This window comes from Ciconia boyciana, chromosome 2 (assembly GCF_034638445.1).
Source record: "Ciconia boyciana chromosome 2, ASM3463844v1, whole genome shotgun sequence".
Taxonomy (NCBI): domain Eukaryota; kingdom Metazoa; phylum Chordata; class Aves; order Ciconiiformes; family Ciconiidae; genus Ciconia; species Ciconia boyciana.
In genome coordinates, this window is record NC_132935.1 from 138,396,630 (window position 1) to 138,419,040 (window position 22,411).

The window sequence follows — 22,411 nt, forward strand, 5'->3', positions numbered from 1 at the left end:
CGTAGTGAATGCTAGATGTCTCACTGAGCGTCTTTCCTCCTGGGCCATGCATGCCAGGGTGACTCCCAAACCACACTCCAATTGAGTGAAGCTTGCTCAGTACCCACTTCACTAGGCTAAAAGTCATCATAATTACAATAATAATAGAGTCAGGTTTGTTACAAAATCATGTCAATGGCCTTCAGAGGATTTCAAATGAAGAGACTAATCTGAGACTGTTAGAGAAAATAAGGACATTCCTCCCTTCATTGGCTCCAGGCATTATTTGCCCATGCAATCCTTACACCACCCAATTGCCGTGGCCTGCAGTCATAGTTACAGAAATGCCAGTAGGGTCAGGAGAACACCACTTAAACACATGCAATGCAATACAGAGTTCTGATTTGGCTTTCTGGCAAGATACCCAATTTTTATGTTACTGGAAAGGCTATTGAATATGCGGGATTTATGTATTTCTCCTTTTGCCAATCGGGGTGAGACATATAGAGACATTTCTCTAAATTAAGGCTTCGCTATTTTCATTTTGGAAATCCTGGACCAGAATAAATAAAGTGCCGCTTCCCATGTGACTACAAATTGTGCACTGAGTCCAGTACCTTCCTTAACATGCATTTCCACCACCCATCTTTATGCCTGAGTTAATGCTTATGTAGTTCAAAGAAGGCCCAAATATGCTGACTATGCTGGTCTCCTTGTGCATGGGCTGATCAGCTGCATAGTGATATATCAGATTCTCTATGCATTCATTGTTCAAGGCATTATTTTTTTTGTGACTGGTGGTAATTTGTTGTAGGTTAACTGATAAACTATCAACCCATCAGCCCTCTTTTTCTACCCAAGCAGTGTTGCTGAAAAGAAATCAAGGACTTGTTTAAGACAATGTCTTAGATTGTCTAGAAATATTAGTTATTCTGACTTGATACCCAGAATGATATGTGAAGTTAGCTGGTATAAGATAATTTTGAGGCAATGGGCTTTAAGTCATCTCTGCATAATTAAGATACTCAATGAAGGACTTGGGAACTTTGGAAGGATGAGAACTGCCAGTTTCTTTTATTCCCCTGAATCTATTGCACTTAACGCTGTCAGAACAATTTCAATTAGTAGAGAAGTCCTGTATCCTCTTCAAAACCATTGAGGATTTTCTCTTGTCTTAGGGAAACTGGATTCCCTACTGTGTGAAGAGTTGATGCTCATTATAGGCAAAAAGGGAAAACTTTTATCATGTGTTAGGGACTGAGAAAGAGACTAGCTTAGTTACAGTCTCTTCCCATTAGTTGTGATTTATAAACTTTTATTTCTTTCCAAGGGCAAACTTCTTGCAAAAATGCCTCATGACAGCAGGGGATATCCAAGAGGAAAAATTGGATGCCTTTTGCTTGGCAGAAGTCATAGAATATTGTTTGTAAATAAAAGCTAAATGAATGCCATTTAAATACCTATGCTTCACTCTAATCATTCTTTCTTTCTTTTTATCTTTGTTTTTTCTTTTGGGTTCATGAAAATACGTTCTTCAGGCTCAGGTAAGAGTTTCTAAAATAGAGACATAACATTAACATGTGCTTCCCGATTGTGCTCCAATGTTCACATTGTCTGTCCGTTTTTTTGTAACGTATGTTTGAGAAAATATATGGAACATTGTATAAATTACTATATGAGATACTATTTCAAATCTGTATTCAAATCTAAACATAATACTAATGCTGGTACATGAATATATTAGAGTGATATTAAGTATCCACAATGAAAAATAAAGTGAACCAGTATATATTGGTATAATTTATCTTGAGCTCACCTCTTTTTAGAAATACAAAAACCCCACAACTAATAACGGTGGGATGGAATAGTTGAGGAGAGATGTGAAGGACAGAAGTAAAGTTTTCGCAGAGTTTTAGCAGCATTTTTCTAAAAGGTATACTCATGAGCTAGCCTAGTTACAGATTTTATGTTAGTTGTGTTGATGTTATTGGTGGAAATGACATAGCATGGGCTTAGTGGCAGAGAAAACCAGGGAATCTGTCATTAGATGTCTTAGCTTCTGACTTTTTGTTATTTCTATAGTTTTCTATTAAGTATTTTATCTATGTTATTACTACAGCCTCTAAATCAGCAAGTTTATACTTCTTATTCGTACCAAAAAGAGCATTAACCTTTTTTCGCATGATCACTGTTGCATGTTTATCTTACTTGTGTGCAACAAAACTGACGCTCGATGTGGATTCCAGGTGTATGAGGTAGTTCCCTGCCACAGTGACTGCAGCCAGTACGTATGGGTTACCGAGCCCTGGAGCGTCTGCAAGGTGACCAATGTCGACTTAAAAGAGAACTGTGGAGAAGGCGTTCAAACGAGGAAAGTCAGGTAAAACAGTATTGCTCTTCCTTCACTTTAGAGAACCTTCACTTTCAGTCATGGCTGTACTTAATTTGATATAATTCTGTGTAATGTAGTGTTAAGTCCAGCCATAGTATACTGGACCAGAACCCTGGCTGATGTAAATCAGAATAGCTTCAATGAGTGCAATATGGCTCTGTCTACTGGTTATGGATATAGACCTTGATTCCTAGTTTATAAACTTATGTATATTGTACTAATACTACTACAAACACTGCAACGTATTACTTTTAGTGCTTTTCTGAAAGGTGAAATGGTCCTCTTTCTATATGAAACTATGATTTAAAAAACCCTTTTAAGTACATATGCACTTGGGAATAATAGTTACACTTATTACAGGAAAAAGTGGCAAAAGTGAATGAAGCAAAATAGAAAAATCCAGAAATCTTCTGTTGCTTATTGAACCTGTTCTAGGCACCTTGTATGCTTGCTCATCATCCTACAGCTCTAATCAAAGGTTAATGAAAATTAGTCTCACATGGTGTGGTACAACAGCAAGTAAAGCAGTACATGGACTTTGGGTTGGTTGGGGTTTGTTTTTTTGTTTTTTTTTTAATTGGTTAACTGCAAAATTACACACAATTTGAGATTATAAATCTGAATAATAAAGCATAATATGAATTCAGTTTGAAGGTCCAAAATGAGAGCTGTGCACAATGAACTGCTAAATGTTCTCTTTTCCCTGCCACAAGTGCTTAGAAACTGACACATTTACACAGTTTTGTTCACAATAGCACTGTTTCCTCAGTGTAACCATTTCCTTCAAGAAGGTCAAAGTCTTCATCTTTGCTTGACCAAAGTTAGAAAAACTATGCATAACTGCTCTCACACAGTAGCACCTAACAAATTCCCATAAGAATACTCTTAAAAAAACTCCAATATGAAAAATAAAAATTAATCAGTGTTTATACTGAAAAATAGACTTTACCATCAAAGCTAAAGACAGAAAGTGTTTTCAGCCTTTTGGGACTAAAAACATCTAACTTTTCATTTATTATCCAATAAAGCCATTAAAGTACTTATTCCACAAAGCTAATATATGCTCATGCTGTATCTCTTGTGTTTACCTTAGAACAGAGAGTGTTTCAAAAATTAGTTTAGTCTGATAATGTAAGATATTTGCAAAAAATTTAATGTGGTCAAATGGAAGAAACTCCAAATCTTTATCTGTGTGTGAAAGTCTTCCTATTCATATGAGCTTTTCTCTGGCAACTCTGGAAAACAGACACAAGGTTCTTAATTTGAATGATCCTAGTCATGTTCTAGTTGGTCTTCTGCTGACAGGTGAAAGGGATATGCTAACAGTAGATGCCACAGCATTGGAAATACTGTGGAATTAAGACTGTCATCTTCAGCTCCACAAAACTGAGCATATTCATTTCTCATCTTAATTGGGCCTTCAGCTGCTAATTTAATATAATGGTAATTAAAGAGCATCTATGTAAATTAGGGATTAATACTAAGAATATAAAATTTAAAAAGTTTTAATATTTCTAGATTTAAAATTATCATTGAATCATGCACAAAATATGTCTAAACTGTAGATGATTCGCATTATTCTGGCTTAGAGGTAAGCAAATGTCAAGTAAATCACCTGCCCAGAAACTTTCAGCAAACAACTGATAGGGACTGTCTAAGTTCTGTGCATTTCTTTATATGGCTGTCATCTGTAAAAAAGAGGATTATTTTTGGCTCTTCAGCTTTTCTTGGATATTCATAGATCAATACTTAGTTCTGTTACTTCAATTACTTCATGATTGTTGTGTGCTGATGAAATGTTAATTTGCTTCAGAATACTGTGGAACAGAGTTACTGTACAAAATCCATGGCAAATGCAGTTTATGTGCAGTTCTTTTTTCCAGGTGCATGCTAAACACTGTGGATGGTCCTTCTGACACTGTAGAGGACTATCTGTGCGATCCTGAAGAGATGCCACTTGGTGCTAGAAAATGCACGTTACCATGTCCTGAGGACTGTGTTATGTCTGAATGGGGATCATGGTCTCGATGTTCCTTGGTAAGAAGTATACCGAAGTGTAACATTTATAGTTTTAGGAGGATACTTTAAAAATGTATACATGACGTACTGTGCAAACATGCTGAATTGAGCAGTGTTTACACGTGTAAATATCTGTATTTACTGTAATCTTTAGGTTCATTGACAGTTGGTTGCAAATTAAGTGTGACAGTATTTTCCATTCAGTGAAATTGTTCCAAAACACAAAATATAATGTCCCCAGTGGTCATTCTTCAGTGTGGGGTGGGTTCTGTGTGGTGGAATAGCTTTGGCAGTGGCTTATGAGTCCGTCTTTGAGCCTAGCTGTGAGCCACTCCATAGCAATGCAGTCACTGTACTAAAAATGTCACTGTCCTGTAACGAGCAAAGTCTGTAGATCAAGACTGAGCATAGAAAGATAATTTTGGGTCTCCTCTCCCCTTCCTGCCAGCAATTTCAAAAAGAAATATAAAAAAAACCCAAATGAAACATAAAAAAGTGTTTCAGGACCTCTGAGTATTCGGGCTCTGGTGCACTATGTTATAGCGTTTGGAAAGTGAGCATCTCAGTATCGATTTTATGAATGAAATAGTTTCAAAGCACTAGTACTGAAATATGAACTAGTTAGGAAAGTACCAAGGTGTTACCAAGTCAGAGGATATTTCATCTTGTGTGGTACCAAGGTGAAAGAGCAGACTAAATTCTCTCTGAAATAACAAGGAAATTATTTATCTTACACAACAGCATGAGCCCGTTATTTTACATTGGTGTTTTGTGAAGGATTACTTGAAAGGTTGTTATAATGTTGCATGAAAAGGTATTGGGGTGCCAAAATATCAAAGCTGTTTCCAATCCCCCTTTCAAGCCATGCAATGGAAGTAGTGTCCGTGAAAGGTCAGGTGAATCCCTGAGACAACCAGATGATGGAAAGTCTTGTCCTGCTGCCACCGAGACAGAAGTCTGCACTTTGAACAAAAACTGCTACCACTATGATTACAACGTGACAGGTATTTGTGGTGTTACGCTCTAGTGACAGCCTGGGACTATGGCTTACTTCCATCCACCTTACAGGACAGATTTTTCAGCTTTCTGTTCTTATCTGGAGGGAGCTGTGGAGCTTGTAGTGAAAACTGATTCAGGCTATTTGATCCAGATAAAATATTACTGGAGGCTTTGCAACTTGGGTGAAATGTGCATGCTGTAACTCCAAGAAATTTATTTCTCCTATCATTTTGTGATTTGCTCAAAATCCATGTAGATGAAACCAAATATGAACTTTTCAGGAAGGCATCATGGCACTAACTATTTGCAGCAAAAGTCGCTGTTTCCAAAAATGTGTAGCAGCTAGGCTCTGTGAGCCTTTGCATATGTAAAAGTTGCTTGTGGATTATTTTAGTCCATCAGAATTAGAATTAGGTGGAGATTGGATCATTATGAGTTTTACCTAAAATGTCTGCTACGCTAATGAATTCCTTATTTCCAGACTGGAGCACATGTCAGCTCAGTGAGAAGGCTGTCTGTGGTAATGGTATCAAAACACGGATGCTCGATTGTGTTCGCAGTGATGGCAAATCGGTTGACCTGAAGTACTGTGAAGAGGTGAGTGGGTACCTGTGAATAAGCTTGCTTCTAATGGTGCTAATTAATGCTGAGCCAACTGAGCTATACAGCATGTAACACATCTCCGCCAGATGTTTTGCAACACTATTCATGGATTGTTAAGTACGTCTGAAATGAACTGTACCATCAACAGTGATTTTTATACGATTTCCTTTGGTTACTTTTAAGTGCCTCCATGAACGTATGCTAATTATTATGTCCTGAAGGAAATGACTTAGAAACAATAATTAATAAAGTAGAATAAAGGTAATAAATCTTAATCAGAACACTAATCATCATTCTAGTTTGATACAATTTCTGCATGGAGCCTTGGACAGCTGCCAGTATCAATCATTTACTCAATGTGTTGGAAAATATTTCTCACGTGCCATTCTGCAGCTGGGCTGAATGCTAACTTCTTGTATCCAGCTGTGCAATGCAAAAGATACCCAGGCTAGCGTGAAAAAATGTGCAGCATGAGTGCAATATTAAATAGGAGCATATATGGAGAACTAGCCAGCAGACAGGAGCCCTTAAATTTTGAAAGAGCCATTTTGCAAATGTTCAAACTAACTTTAGATTTGACAGCATTGTTTTTCTGACATTTTGTGTGTTGGTTTTAATGTTTTCAATTGCATGGAGATAGTAATGTGAAGGAAAATGGGAAGACAACACAAGTGTTACATTAAGGGCAATCCTACATGTGTTTCTGATGGAAAGTATCTGAACTTGTTTCAGCTGACGTTCCCCCACCACCTTGACATCAGAAACAAAATCACTTGCAATGGGGAACTAAGGTGGAGTGGCCTCCACAGCAGCTTTGGTACCAACGCCTTTTCTGTTGGACCTTCTTGGCTAGTCGCTGCTCTTCAGGACGTGCCTATAGAGAAGAGTCTCATCAGAAGTGGAGGGAGTCAGGAAACTCATCATGTAATTTGGACTATAGTTTTGTAAAGGTGTATCTGACGTACTTAGGCTTCTCCAACCCCCTCCAACATCCTGTATTCCTGAATCCGTAAGTTCTTAGCAAAGGCAGGAGGTTTCAGCTGAGGCTGGCACCCTACTTTTGTCCCAAGTTCCTCCTTCACACATAGCTCTTGGGTTTATAATCAAATCTAATAATTTGATCCTGATTTCTCAGGATAAAACTCAGGATCTGGCTACCTACCAGCAAGTTTCTGTGAAGTTAATAGGGGAATGCATTAATGCATTCTGTTAATGTTTTAATGCGTAAAAAGAAAAAAAAATTGGCTCTCGGGTTATTTGTAAGAGACTGCAATATTGATTAATTCATACCAAGACATGATATAAAATATCTATCCACAGGAATATTTCAATAGAAAAAATATGCTTTATTAGATATTAAGGGGAAACATATTTATTTTGCCATAAACCCAAGAAATTATTCCTGTTGTTAACCAAAGATTTTGAGCAACATTTAGAACAAATGATTACATTTTACACTGAAATCTCATTGCAGAAAACCTCTGGAGCTTTCCTGCATTTAAGAAATGAAAGTTTATTACTCAGAGAAATAATTAGGGCAACAAGATAATATCTCAAAAGCTACTTGCTGTAAATGACTGGCCAACAGACATCACTGCAGTAGGGTCCTGGCTTTATCAGCAACCACTGTGATTGCCCACTTATTTGCCCTTTTGATTTGCTAGACCATATAGAGATACATCTTCCTGTAGAAAGCTCTGATTCACTCCCCAGTCATACTGTTAAGTCATACTATTTGTTGAATTATGGATGTGTAAGCAGTGGTACAGCAAGGTCAAAGGCTGATCCAATAACTGTGAGGAGTAAAACCTGTTAACCTGATTAACAGGAAAGCCAAGCTGTTCAGATCTTACCAGACCCTTCACTCTAAAGATGTGAAAGCCAACTCTGTGACCTTCCAGGTCATGAGAAGAGAGTATTCAAGAAGTTATCAAAACGTGAATACATACTATGCACTTCTTACTAATCTAATCACAGGTGATCCTTCAGGGTGGGTTTTTTTGCTGTGTTTTTACATTATAAGGGCAGTACAGAAAGATTAAGTGAAGTTCAAAATAAGGTGCATGTGGTTAGAAAAATTGATGATAAGAGAAAGATGAAATAATTTTGTAATGACTTAGCTAATGGAATTTCCCCTGGGCTATCATAAAACTTTATACTAGATGTGCGAATAAAACAAAAGTTTTGTTTAATTTATGTGTAGATACATTTACAGAATTATGACTCTCATTATTATATGCGAAGAAGAGAGATCAGAATAGCTAAACCTATCCAGTCCCTAAGAAATGAAGACGCCTGATTGCAGTATCTGAGTTCCTATATAATATGTGGTTCAAGAAACTAATAAAAGCCATATATAAAAAACCTCTTCATGCTGTCTTTTGAATATCACCATCTCCAGGTATGAGCATCAGCGTAGCTAAATACTAACATTTCTTCCAAGGCCCTGTGTTCTGGTTTCCTAATGCATCTCCATGATCTTGTGTTTGTTTCAGTCAATCAGCTAAAGAAGCTAGCCAGTCATCCTGATTACTGCCAGGATAAATCAATTTCTAGAGCTTATTTCCAAGTCCTCGTTATGTTAACATAGTTCCCTTCAAACTCTCAAGGCACAGTAATACTGGATTACTTGGTCTCTAACTCTGCAAAATTAGCACATCACAAGAACTCGGCTTGTATTTTCCTTGAGTATTTGAAAATCAAATCACCTAAAGCAAGCTGGTCCTGGACATATTCATATTTATGGGCTTATTTTTATTCATTTACTTTCAATTAAAGATCAGAAAAGCCTAGAAACCAGCAGTTTTGTCTGCATTAGAAAGCAAACTTTTCTGTTTTATTGGCAAATAGTCTGCTTGTCAGATTACATCAGTAACCTCCAGCAGAGGTTAATCTGCAGTGCCAAACATTCCTATAAACAAATAGAGATCACAGTGTTTATAGAGCCTGCTGGTCTGGCAGCCTGCTGCCCCTGGCATGTGCAGCCAGGAGTACAGGGCGCTCAGCGGTAGCTTTCAGGGTAGCTCCTCCAGCACTTGCCATTCTCGAATCAGAAACCACAACTCATCCCGAACAGAGGTTCTTTCAGGTAAGGGAGCTACTGAACACCTTTCCAAATGTTTTCTAAGCTCTTCAAGGTGAATTGTGGTTCATCAATTGAAGGAAGGAGAGGGATGAGAAAAGAATATCAAATTGCAGCCTCCCAATTGTTCCCCAAATCTATTTCAGCAGCACTTCAGTATCTAAGACGTGCAAATAGCAGATCACTGTGGGTAATCTGGCCTTCAGCTTTCTCCTCTTCACCTTTAATATCTCTCTTGGGCTTTTCCTTCTGTAGCTGCCAAAGTCCAGCTGAGAAGGCCAGTCTTGAAAGAGAGCAGTTGTGTTTCTATAATTGGCAGAAATCAATTCAGCAGGCTTTAAAGCCTTTGCTCAGAAGATTTGACCCAAATATAGACTTCAAAGACACTTCTCTAGTTTCCTAATCATCCAAATTCCAGATTATCCGAAGGTTTCAGGTGTTGCCTGTGTGTGATAGCTGGATAATCAAGGTTATGCTGTACCATAGAGAAAAGCCAAGAACTCGTTCTTTGATGTATAAAACAGAACAGAGATCTAAAACCTCATTTGTCTCAATAAATGGTACTGCAAATGCAAATTTAAGACTTGGTGAGTCTATCAGGGTGAGACATTTCCAGTACTTGCGGTAGTTTATTTATGGAGGACATGTTAATGTTGTGCATAATTATTGCTCTATGCTTGCATTTAGTAGGAAATAGTGTTTTTATTTCCTTTTAAAAGTCTTAACTGCTGGTTTTATGTCATTAACCTTTCCAGTCATTAAAATTAATAGGTTTTAAAATGTCTAGTTTGCTTTTTTTTTTTTTTAAACTATGTGGGGATTTTATCTACTTAAAGATATACACAGCCTCCTGAGATTCTGAAAGGCCTCAATGATGATCAAGGTCCACTGGCAAGGGCCAATGAAGAGGACAGTCTTTTATGCTGGGAAGCTGCAGATCTGTTCATATTGGCAGGATTGATTTTCTTTCATGTTTTATATCATACACACTATAATCAACCTATCCTTTTAACTCATTCTGAAGCTGTGCAGGCTGCAGGGATTGTTATTGTCATGCTAATATTTTTGCCATCAGTGGTATTCCATCTTGCATCATATATTCTCATGTGTGTTAGTGAGAATATCTCTTTTCTGCCTTGGATGGGGAAAACCTGGAGCATGGGAGTTTATAAGAACATGGAAATGGCTTTACAGGATCAGACAAAAGGACCATGTAGACACTGTGCCATCTCCAAGCATGGCCATAAAACTCTTCCTTCCCTCTGGGGGTTCCACCCTTTGTTAATGTTAGGCTGACTCCTGCCCGGAGAATAGCTCAGTACAGAATGTATTTTTGGGAAAACATGTGAGTCTGGCTATTTTCTGTGTCCCTTTCTCTCATACTTCTCCAGCATTTTCAGCTTTTGTTTTAGGGATGTTAGAGGATTCTACTTTTTGCAAAGCTTTTCAGAAAAACATGCAAAGCTATTTTTTTTTAGAACAAATCATTGTCAATGTCATGTCAATATTTTTACATACAGTAGAATGGATAACATAATGTATATAATGAACTTACACACCACATTAGGAAAGAACCAAGAGAGAGGCATAAGCGGGAAGAGTAAGGAGGACAGACATACACGAGTTTCCATCTACTCCTCTCACAGCCTCCACCTGTTTTCAGCTCTTGGACTGCACTTGCCTGATGTGGTTTCTCTGTGTTTAAACCTTCAGATTTCTCTTCCATTAACTTGCTCAGTCTCTCCTGAGCTCCTGTAAACTTTTAGCATCTGCAGCATCTTCTGACAAATAAACTGACTATCCAATGCATGTTCATCCTCCTCCTTTTGTTAGTTTTGAACCTGGCTCCTAGCATCATTTGAATTCAGCTGTTAATAGCTGCTGATAGATCAGTATTTTTATATTCCTACTTCAAAATACTTTATTGATACTTCATAAATTACTTTGTCCTTTACCTAATGTGTAAAGTAATACTGTAGAGCTGAAGCCCTCTATTTATAGGCTCTAATTTAGAAAATAATTTATGAAAACAGGATTTAAGCATGTATTTAAAAATCTGAATATGCATTAGGACTGTCTTGAAGTGAGATTTTTAAATGTCCTACTTGCTTTACTTTTTATTTAGTAATGACTTCATGCTTGCTTAAAGCTTTAGTTGTCTCAGATTTATTGTGTCCAAATGCATACCCTCCACCGCTGACACAGACCAGGTGTTACATGCTGACCATTAAGTATTATCTTTTAGCTTGGTTTGGAGAAGACATGGCAAATGAATATGTCCTGTGTGGTGGAATGTCCTGTGAACTGTCAGCTCTCTGACTGGTCCCCTTGGTCTGAGTGCTCTCAAACATGTGGCCTTACAGGTCAGTATGTACCTTTGGCATATTTTAAAGACTGAGCTTTTTTTTTTCCCCCCTTTAATAAAAGCAATAATATCTCTTTTCGCAGAACTAGAAAATGTACCTAGCTAGGGAGAGTGATGGGGATCTAAGTCAGCCTTATTGGTGGAAATAATATACTTCAGCGAGACTGTACTCACTGAAGATAATGAGAATTTGGCCCAGAATAGTTTCTAACTCTGGGAACAAAGTGAGATATGATGAATGATATATTGAGACAAAAATAAACACTGATGTGAATATTTATTTTTCAGCCGGTGGGGGGAGGAAGAGGAGGGAGGGATTTCCTCTTAAGTTTCATTAGTGGTGAGTTTAGAACAACTAAACTTGTAGAAGAGCACAGTGATTAAAACCAACAAATTTACTCACCACAGAATTCCATATTTTTAAACACAGAAGAAGGGCAGGGGGACAAGTTACTTTCACTGTGATCACATTAATTTGTTTTTTCCAAAATGTTGCTAACTACTACCTAAGTTTTTAAAAATCAAATCTACATCAGAGAATGGATATCAAAGGCACATTCTAGTTATGGAGGAACTCTTGTTATTTATTTGCACTGATATGTCTCAGAATAAGGACCTGAAAGCACCATTGTGCCAGGCAACTAAGGCATGCAAACAACTGAAAGAGAAGGATAGAAGCCCATCTGTGAAGCCTCTTCCTTCTGTAATCATGTCCAGAATATGTCACTACAGATATTGCACGGTTAGCAGTGTATGGAATGTAATTTCAACTGCTGGGCTTAGAGTAAAAGGATATTGCGTCTTTTTGTGTTCCTTGGGGAGCGCACCACAGGGAAAAGGTCTAGGCAAAAACATCTGAAAGCTCTGTCCACCTCAGGATCCCAACAGAAAGATCTATGGATTTTCTAGTGATAACAGTTAATAATTTGATACTGCAGTATCTAGTAATGTAATAAAGTTTCGGTTCTTTGAGCTTCTCTCAAAGCGTGACATCTATATTAAAATAATCTACACTTCTATATTCAAAATAATTCTTATAGAGTGAGAATTGAACTAACAGCTCTATTGACTGTTTAAATATGTTGCCAGATTTTCCTTTACAAGCTTCTGTTTAAATACAAGACCTGAACAATTGGCCTGATATTTTTCTGAATGAGAATTACTGTTGCTATGCTTTTTCAAAATGTGAAGGTGGGTCACTATCTGAAATCCCTCTGCTTTCCAAGTGTAGAATTTATTTGTAGAAGTGATAAAATTTATTTTAAATACTAATGTAAAACAGCTTTCAAATTTTCAGTGTTTTTAACAGATGATGGCAACCTCACTTGTAAGCCTTGAAGCTGTAATTTTCCTATTAGGCAGGAAGTTGGAAGTAACTGCTGTTTTTAAATAAGTAATAACCATCTAATAAACCCAGTGACCACAAAGCTGAACCGCTTTTGTGCACCCATGCAAATACCCATAAAGTTGAGGAAGAATTCTGTATGTAAGAATTCTGCTTGTTGCTGTTCTTTGGGGTTTTTTTCTCCAGTACTTTTCAAGAAAATCTTTTTTCTCCTGTGACATCTCAGTTGGAGCAGCTGTGAATCCAAGAATGATGAGGCTCCACTTGGCAAACAGCTTTCTAGCTAGCTGCAGTGAGCACAGCTGTCTGGGAGATTGATATACTTCTGCTGCTGCATCGTGGCTTGCGTAGCTTGCTTTCAGCAAAAGATTCATGTCATGATCATTGGGGTGTTCAATTCCAAACGCATCAGATTGAAATGTGGAATTAAAGATGAATTGTTTTGGCCAGCTAACACCGGGTGTTACGTAGGTAAATCTATGTAATGCCTTAGTTTATTATAAGCCTCAGTATACAAATTTAAATATATACATCTTATTTCACACATGGTTCATATATTTATCTATATATAGATTAAAATACCACAGTTGTGTTGGTTTTGTGGAAACCTTTGCAAGGTGCCAACTCTAGAGCAGCCACTTTACCACTACTTCTGACACACAAAAAATTTTTTGGTTATATCACCTGGCCTCTCTGTAATGAAGCATAATGGTCTAATGTCCACTGCAAGATGACAGAAGCAAGAGTTGCCAAAAGGATAAAAATGTCTTCCTCTTTCTGTTTATATAAGTATTTGAAATAGAACCTGTATCTCAGCGATGCTGGATAGCGTGCTACTCATGGTTGAAGAGAAGATTAATGTTGGATAAGCTTATTGTATTTTAATTTTTTGGGGGCCTGAGTGAAGAATCCTCCATCTCCTGCAAAATCTGCATGTCACGTTATCCAGACAGACAGAGCGGGAAAGCTGCAAGCTGTTCCTGGTTGCTGGAATCAGACAATCATGGGACACATGATTCTGTATTAACTCGGGGAAGAACAGAACATGTTGGTCTCTTCTAGCAGCAAACTCCAGATGAGGAGCCAGAATCTCCACTGAAGTGCCACAAACATATTGTCACGTTCAGGAGTATTTTTCCCCAGGCTTCTGAACTAGGAAATTACTACTTTTGTTTGCTGTTACAGGAGCAATCTGAAATCCTAATCAGACATCCTCCTGCACTTCTTGCAGTACAAACAAATGATAGAATATAAAGTGTCTGTCTTGGAAAATATAAATCCATATAACAGACAAGAACCAACAGACCTGCTTTACAATCCAATTTGTCAAATATGGAAAAAATTACTTTATTCAAACACAATGCTTTTCATCAAAATCGAACCATCTTGAGGAATAAATCAGTCTAACCACTTTGTTATTAGTTACACTGCTCTTTCTTATTTACAGGAAAAATGATCAGAAGAAGGACCATAAATCAGCCATTTCAGGGTGATGGGAGGCCTTGTCCTTCTCAGATGGAGCAATTCAAACCCTGTCCAGTAAAACCTTGTTATAGATGGCAATACGGTCAATGGTCTGCATGCAAAGTAGAGGTAAAAGCCATATGGGACTTTGAAGTTATGGAGCTTATATATCTAGGCATATTTGTGATATGCTCAGATACCTGCTTCATAACACTGTAAACAATTTGCTTCCACCTGTCTTATACAAAAGCTAAAGATTTATTCTTAGAGTTCATATTTGTCGACAGATACAACAATGTCCTACAGATATTCAAAGTATAAATGTAAACTTTGGTATCCGAGCAGCATCTTTGCTAATAATTTAAATCCTTCTATTGTAAAAGAGTATCTGTGGAAATAGGTTGGCATCCTAGAAGAGATCTCCACTTGAGATACTGCCGTGGTTGCAATTCAAAGGCATAATTAGCTCCATACTTGAAGAAACAGTGGTAGCAGCCAGCAGAATTTTTGGTTTTGTTTTTTTGTTTGTTTGTTTGTTTCAGAAGTAAAGAACAATGTCTTTTTTTTTTTCCTACCAGAATGAATAAGTAGTTAACTAAAAAATAGTAGGAGACAGAGTGACATGTAGCTCAGATCTCGTCTTTTGGCACTTTCTACTGTCCAGCATCCATGTATGTCCTCCTTCCCCAGGATGCTCAATGTGGAGAGGGAACACGAGTGAGGAACATTTCCTGTGTGGTTTTTGATGGATCCGTTGAAGACGTTGGTAAAGTAGTAGATGAGGAATTCTGTGGAGAAATAGAGCCTATTATAGATGGTAATAAGAAGATGACACTTGAGGAAACCTGCACTGTCCCTTGTCCAGGTAACAAAGCTATTCAAATAAATGCTGCATTTCAAGATTGGTTGGGTATCATTACAGTTATCAGTGCCTAGCATTAGCCACAGGCAATTAAATCTTTTTCACATTCTTTACCGATTGGATTAATCCATCAAATGACCAACAGAGTTACTTTCAGGTAGTGGCTTCAGTACAATAAATCAATTAGAAAAAATACCAGGTTTTAAATTTCATAAAAGACATGTCTCAGTCACAGATTGTACCTAATAAGAATATATTTTTTCACAAAATGTTTTGAAATAAAACCTGTGTTTGACTATAAGAAAGAGTGTTGGTTTACAGCTAAATATTTGCTTTAAGTGCTTAGATCACCTAACAGCTTTATTACTACTTTTAACAGTGGCTAAGAACTTGATGCCTTTTATGGGTGTCTAAGGAAGCCAAGACAGGGAGTCTTATTTTTTTGGTTAAAGGGGCTATTCCAAATGAAACTAATATTTTGATCTCTGAGAAAATGTGAGTGTTTCTAGCTGTTTAACTCGCTGGATGTGACATGCACTATCATTGCCCTTGTAGATTGAATCCAAAGGAGCTGTTATAAATGATCAGGTCCATGACCTTCATACTGAGAAGGATTAAGAGCCTATAACAGCTGTTTAATTTCCAGTAAAACCCCTCCAGTTCATTTCAAACACTTATTTGTAGAATTTGAAGTATATTGCTGTTGTTCAGTAGAGTCATTAGTGATGTATCTTCAGAAGTAGTGATTAACTCCTTCAGTTCTAATGTAGCTATCATTCCATACCAGTACTGTTTTTGTTCTCTTGCAACTCTCCTCTTTCTCATAATTTTTTCCAGTGCATTTCAGATTGGACTGAAGGTAAAGCTGCCTCAATAAATAGAAAATAATAAAAAACGGAGAGACTTCCATCAGTGCTTTGTGCACAGCATTCCAGTTACATGATTTTCACATATTTTTACTTATTAAATGAAAATTGGAAGAACAAAAAGCTTGTAGTTATGTTTTCTTGTTCGTCAAATTTATTAAAAAAAAAAAATACAGCTGCTTACTGCTCGCTTTTAAAATTTTGCTGAGCAGGAACCTGTTCTTCAACAATCTCACATTTAGCCAGCAAGAATAACTGCCCTGTGGGGATGTGCTAATGATACACTCCAACTAATGTTTCCAAAAATCACTACTTGTCTTCCTATTATGTATACATCAGTTCTTCAATTATTCATTTTTTTGCATGCTTTCCTAACGTTGGCAAATAAAATTCCTTCATTAATCAGGCATCTGGTCAACACAGTACTGATTATATCTGTCATCAGTATAATGCAAGGTAGCATGAATTTTTAATAGCTCTTTCACTGAAATAATGAGAACTAAGAGGTTTATTTATGAGTCTCTGCACAGTCTAGTCCTATTTTCTACTGCAGTTTTAACAAAATGGTCTCTTTGTGTTGTGCCTCAGATCTTTCTTAAATGTTCTTTAGCTGATCATACTAATTAGTGTCATTACTATAATTTTATTTTTAAGTTTTACACTATAAGATAACATTCTACAAATCTCTATTATCCTAACATGAAATAGCCAGAGCAGGCATTTTAATCACCTTCCATTTCCCTTTCTTGTAAAGAATGTTCCAGCAGTTGCTTCTACTGTCTGTTTAGAGAAATTCTGTGTGAGGATAAGCAACAATTAATCTTTTTAAAACTAGACAATGTTTTCTCTTTCTAAGATCAAAGAAGAATTGTGAAAAAGATATATAAATTTAGCATAAGGTATACAGTGCACAATACCCTAAAATTTACAAAAATCTAGACATTGGGTGGAGCGTTACTCAGAAATTTGAAATGGGAGTGATCTTATGGGAATGCTACAGGAAACTACCCTGCTCTAGAACAAATAGGCTTTTGTATAATCTTTTTATTACTATTTTCTACTGCACAGATATTCAGAGAGTGTCAAAATATTATCTTCTCTTAAGTATAAGTCACATTTAAAAAGAGTAATGAAAGGAACTATAAAGAGGGAAAATTAATAAACCTGATTTGGACATTTTTTTCCGAGACATATTTAGTGCGAAAAACTCTTCACGTATGATGATCGTTCATCTTATAAAATTGCTGTTTGACAGGGGACTGTTACTTGAGAGAGTGGTCAGAATGGAGCCTTTGTCAGCTAACCTGTGTTAATGGTGAGGATCTCGGCTTTGGAGGGATACAAGTCCGATCTCGGGCAGTGATCATTCAGGAATTAGAGAATCAACATCTCTGTCCAGAACAGGCTTTGGAAACAAGACCATGCAATGGTAAGCACTAAAATACACATAAGGTCACTTCCTGTAAGAAAAAAATACAGAACAACAATAGTTTTGTTTTCTTTCTGTTCATGGTATCAAATTTAGGCAAATACAGATTTGATAGATGTAGAAATACACTTAAATTTTTGTTTTCCAGATATCAACTGTAAACAGAAAAACTTTAAAATGCTATCATATGTTACCACTTTAAACACAATCTTCGGAGAAGTGATAATCCTTTTTAAATAATGAAATTTCTTTTTATGATATGGGAAAAAATAGTCGCCTTATCTGCTTGATAATTTAATAAAAATAAATCTTTACATTTTGATACATAACCAAATTTAGATTTCTCTCTACCCTTTGAATTGTTGTTAATCGCATGACAATGACATTAAAAAGTCTCAGTCATGCTTACCGCTGGTACTGGACAAAGTATCTAAGAAAAGTAATTTCCTGTACAGACATTTCTTGTCCATTCAGAGGCCAGACAGATCAGGCAGAAAGGAGTTTTATGTTTATAAGGGAGCTAAGGTGCAGAAGGACTTAATGATTTATCCCAGCCCATATGAGAGGTGTACAGCAGAGTTGCGATGTGAAGCCAGATGCAGCCTAGGCCACTTCAGCAAGCACTGGAGCATTGACTGAAGCTCAGTGTTACTAGGAAAGGAACCTGACTCCTAAATGAGTTTTGCACAACAGATGGGCCACAACCATTATGAGGTTATTGGAAACATCTGGTTTGCCCATTAACTACATTAGGCTTACTCCACGAGCAGTGTGTACAACCATTATAGTTAGTGTTTGGGACACATCTGGTCTATTCTGTATGTATCCAGTAAGTGCAGGAGACCCTGGGGCCTCCATGTGTGCAGTGCACCCTTCTAAGTTACTGGGTGAAGGAGGAAGGGATCTACTTAGCCATAAAAGCTGTTAAACAAAAGTATAGTCTAATGATGAGTGTGGCTGCTGCCAGTGGTAGCCTAAAATATTGTCATCAAATTTCTTGAAAAGTGAATGTTCTCTGTGTAGATGGCCAGTGCTATGAATACAAGTGGATGGCTAGCCCATGGAAGGGATCTTCTCGAACTGTGTGGTGCCAAAGGTCAGATGGTTTAAATGTCACAGGTAACTACTCTTTTTATATACACACAAAAGCCTGGAAAACAGGTGGATAATGTCTTTTCCCAAAAAATCGAAATTTTTTTTAAAAAGAATCTGCTAAAAACATTTGTTCCTGATGTATGAATCAATGTGCTGTTGTCTTGAATCATTATGTTTTTGCATACTAAAGATGTCGTTTCTTTTCCAGATTTATGCAGCATGTAATGCTATAAGTAAATATAAATATTGTCTTCTATACTGGACCTGGAATGTTTTACATCGTATTTTTTTTTACCATAGACATCTTTACACTTTTAAATTTAGGGTTTCAGATTTCAAGCCCTACAACAAATAGAACTTTTATGTATTAGAGTTCATTTCAGTGCCTATACAGAAGCAAGAGAGATGCAAAGCTTGATAATATCATGCATATATCATATATCTCCTTAAAATTACAAAATATCAAATTTTAATAAATGTGCTAATATAAGTTTATTTCTTTACTTCAATGACATAAACCTATAGCAGGATACTTCAGTGGACAGCTATGGGATGTAGTTACTTTTTGTGCAAACTAAAGTACAAAACACCATGAATGACTGAGGTCTCCAAATTCAAGAAAATCTTCATATATATCTATTTATATTAATATATTTATCAGAATTAGGGATTCATTTAAGCTAAGAGTTACGCATTTGTTGTTTAAATAACTGTTATATCAGCCCAGGTGATAGTAAAAGAATCCCAGAGATTGTAAGCACATCCTCAATGCCAGCCACTGTCAGGTCAGTCACAGGAGAGGAGCTCTAATTCATGGACTTTTGCCAATGCAAAACTTTTTGATGATGGACTCCACCACTACTGTCTGCTGTAACAGTAGAAATAAAATATCTGTATTATTTTTACAAGGTTTTGAAGTAATACTTAATAGCCCAAAGTCTCTTTTGCAAGTGTCACCTTGTGCTGTAAGAATATTAAAATGCATCATCTTCACAACGAATGCAACAGGGCATTATTTATGCACCTTGATTGCTTCCTGCCTAGCTAAGATGCTTGTATGGTAAGTAAATTTCTAAGTAAGAATTCTTATTGAGATTAATATATGACATTATCTATTAAAGGTCCTACAGGATTTCAAAATAAATAGCGTCTTGGCAATTATGGCACCGAGATGTTAAAATCAGAATATATTCATAAATTACAGTCAGTCATATAAAAATAATAGTTTGTTCTGATGTGACTGAATACAGCCATGTGATAAATTCCAGGAAAGACAAGTGTATGAATATGTGGTGTTGGCATATTTTTCATGATGGGACCTCCTAGGCAGACTAACCTCCGACCTGTATTGTATCTCTTTTTTCAAAGTTTGTACGTGGTTTTAAAGCTGTGGTAACTTTCTGATTTGAAATGAAGACGAGTGGAAAATTCCAGAAAATGTAACCACCAGTTTCCATGCAATGCAAAGCTATATTTTTTATATGTTCCTGATAGTTTTCAAACAAAGCGCTCAAGTGTAATGTTCTGTGAGAACTTCTCTGCCTGAAGTATACAGTTGTGAACCAGATTGTAATTTACATTTGAACGTTCTTTTGAAAGTGGTTTGTATAAACTACATTATTTGAGAGCTCAAACTGATAGATGCACATACATGATTGATTTCAATGGAGACTACTTACTTCAGTCTAGGATCAGCCCATATCTCCGATTACTGTGTTTCTTTGCTGCCTTATTGCTGCATATTTAGCTCTAACATAGTGTATTTTAATTCAGACATTAAAAATTTTTATTATGAATCCTGTTGGTATTTTAAGGCCTTTATTTATTTACTTACTTGCATAATGTTATTGTGCTGAATAGTTCTTTTTTACTTGAAGGTGTTGTTTCCCATGGGCGATGAGGCAACTCTTTCCTTCTGCAGCTTCCTTGGATGACTGATATTTTATTACATAGATTCTCACAGGCATGTGATTTGTATGCTAGGATGTATGATTTTCCTTTCCGGAGGTGGGGAAAACTTATGGCAACCAGCAGGGTTTTCTTTGTTCTTCATCGGCCATTCTGTTAACCCTTGGATCTACATAACCACATCTAACTGCATCTGCTATGGCCATGACCAACCTCAGCTATCAGGATTTCATCATCATATCACACCAGTATAAAAATGTTATTAATTTGGAAGATGCAAGATAAGTTGTCCTGTAGCAGTATAAATTTTCAACTCGCATGCGTATCCCTCTTCTGTAAGCTAAAAGGAAACCCAGGTAAATTCAAACTGATTCTAAATATATTTTAAAGTCATTCTGGCTGAAATGATAGTGAAAGCCTGATTGTATGTATTGGTCCATAACAATAACTGCACTGTACATAAGGCTGTAGAAATGAGAACTAGGACTATATAAAAAGGAAAAAGACTGAAACCCACTATATAATGAGTATCAGCATTCAGTACATGCTTTACTGATAATACTTCTTTCCTTCCAAAAAACCTGTCTTAGACTAGCATGAAGTGTGACTTCATAAGAGGCAAAGCTATAGCATGTGTAAATGTGACTACTGAGGAGCAGCAGAAAACAGATATCCATTCATAAACTGGATGAGTAATTTGTTTTCAGCTTAACAGGCAAAGATATAAATCAAAAATATGCTTTTATTTTCTTTGTGGCCACAGTTTTAATATATAAGTCATAAGGAGGGCCCTCGAAAACCAAAATCTGTTCCCTCAAGAACAACAAAACATTTAAACTGTTTTTTGAGCAATCCACCAAAGGAACAAAGGGAAAAACAAAAAGTTTACTTGCCAAATATTAGTTCTCTAAAATGCACATGAATGCAAATACATGTGCTGTATCCTTACTCTACCTATAGGAAAATTCTTGATACCAATTATCCTTCACCTTGGAATAAGAGAAGGACTCTTAAATTCAAATTAGCAATAAAATTGTAATCCATGACATACTGTAGCAAGTAATGACATCAGTAATTTCATCAGTGGTGAGGTATTACCATGTCAAAATATGATTTTCTGTCCTACAGGGGGCTGTTTAGTGATGCGCCAACCAGATGCTGACAGGTCATGTAACCCACCGTGCAGTCAACCCCACGCTTACTGCAGTGAGGTATGTGCTACTGCATTGGAGCCTAAAACACCCCTGTGAGGGCTTCCCACACATCTCTCTGCATTACAAAGATTATTCCAACAAAAAGTATTTTCAGAGATTTTTGCTAATCATTAATTTGTTAAAATCAACCTCAGACCATTTTCTACCTTTCAATTAAATGTTGAATAATCTCTGTTGATTTGGTACGCACCTGCATAAAAATATATGAAAAGTTACTCTCCAGGCTAGCACTCATCAAACACTCTTCTCTTCCAGTCATCCATGTTGTTATGCTTTATGGCTCACAGAAAACTGTGTTTTTCTGCTACACAGTATAAAACACTTGTTCCCTACAGACTAGAACATGCAGTTGTGAAGATGGATACACTGAAGTTATGTCCTCCGATGGCACACTCGAACAGTGCACTCTCATCCCAGTGGTGGTGATCCCCACCATGGAGGACAAAAAGGGAGATGTGAAAACCAGTCGAGCTGTGAACCCTACTCAGCCCTCCAGTAACCAGTCAGGACGAGGAAGGACCTGGTTTCTACAGCCTTTTGGGCCAGGTGAAGTCATGCAATGAGCAGTTCTTAATGTTAAGTACTGCTGCCGGGTCTGGCATTTACATTTTTGTGATGCCGAGGAAGAAAAGAAAAACCCTTAAGTGTTCATTTAAGAAGACAGGCATCTGCCCTGACTAAAAACAAAGGAAGAGACATAAGCAAATCCCTAGCCTTCTCAGCTACTCCATCCATATATTTAATGAAATCTTATATTGCAGAAGATTTCCTTTTAGTCCCTTCTACCTG

At 36.9% G+C, this 22,411-nt stretch overlaps 1 protein-coding gene across 1 annotated transcript in view; it reads left to right on the forward strand.

Annotated features, from left to right (window-relative positions):
* Window positions 1–22,411, forward strand: part of THSD7A (thrombospondin type 1 domain containing 7A) — a 214,159-nt gene that overhangs the window by 186,694 nt on the left and 5,054 nt on the right. The window contains exons 16-27 of the mRNA XM_072851481.1: window positions 1,518–1,523; window positions 2,226–2,359; window positions 4,255–4,408; window positions 5,253–5,394; window positions 5,871–5,986; window positions 11,320–11,437; window positions 14,232–14,377; window positions 14,939–15,113; window positions 17,232–17,405; window positions 18,429–18,524; window positions 21,537–21,619; window positions 21,958–22,168. Of these exons, the coding sequence (XP_072707582.1) occupies window positions 1,518–1,523; window positions 2,226–2,359; window positions 4,255–4,408; window positions 5,253–5,394; window positions 5,871–5,986; window positions 11,320–11,437; window positions 14,232–14,377; window positions 14,939–15,113; window positions 17,232–17,405; window positions 18,429–18,524; window positions 21,537–21,619; window positions 21,958–22,168 (1,555 nt within the window). The remainder of the gene's footprint in view (window positions 1–1,517; window positions 1,524–2,225; window positions 2,360–4,254; window positions 4,409–5,252; window positions 5,395–5,870; window positions 5,987–11,319; window positions 11,438–14,231; window positions 14,378–14,938; window positions 15,114–17,231; window positions 17,406–18,428; window positions 18,525–21,536; window positions 21,620–21,957; window positions 22,169–22,411) is intronic.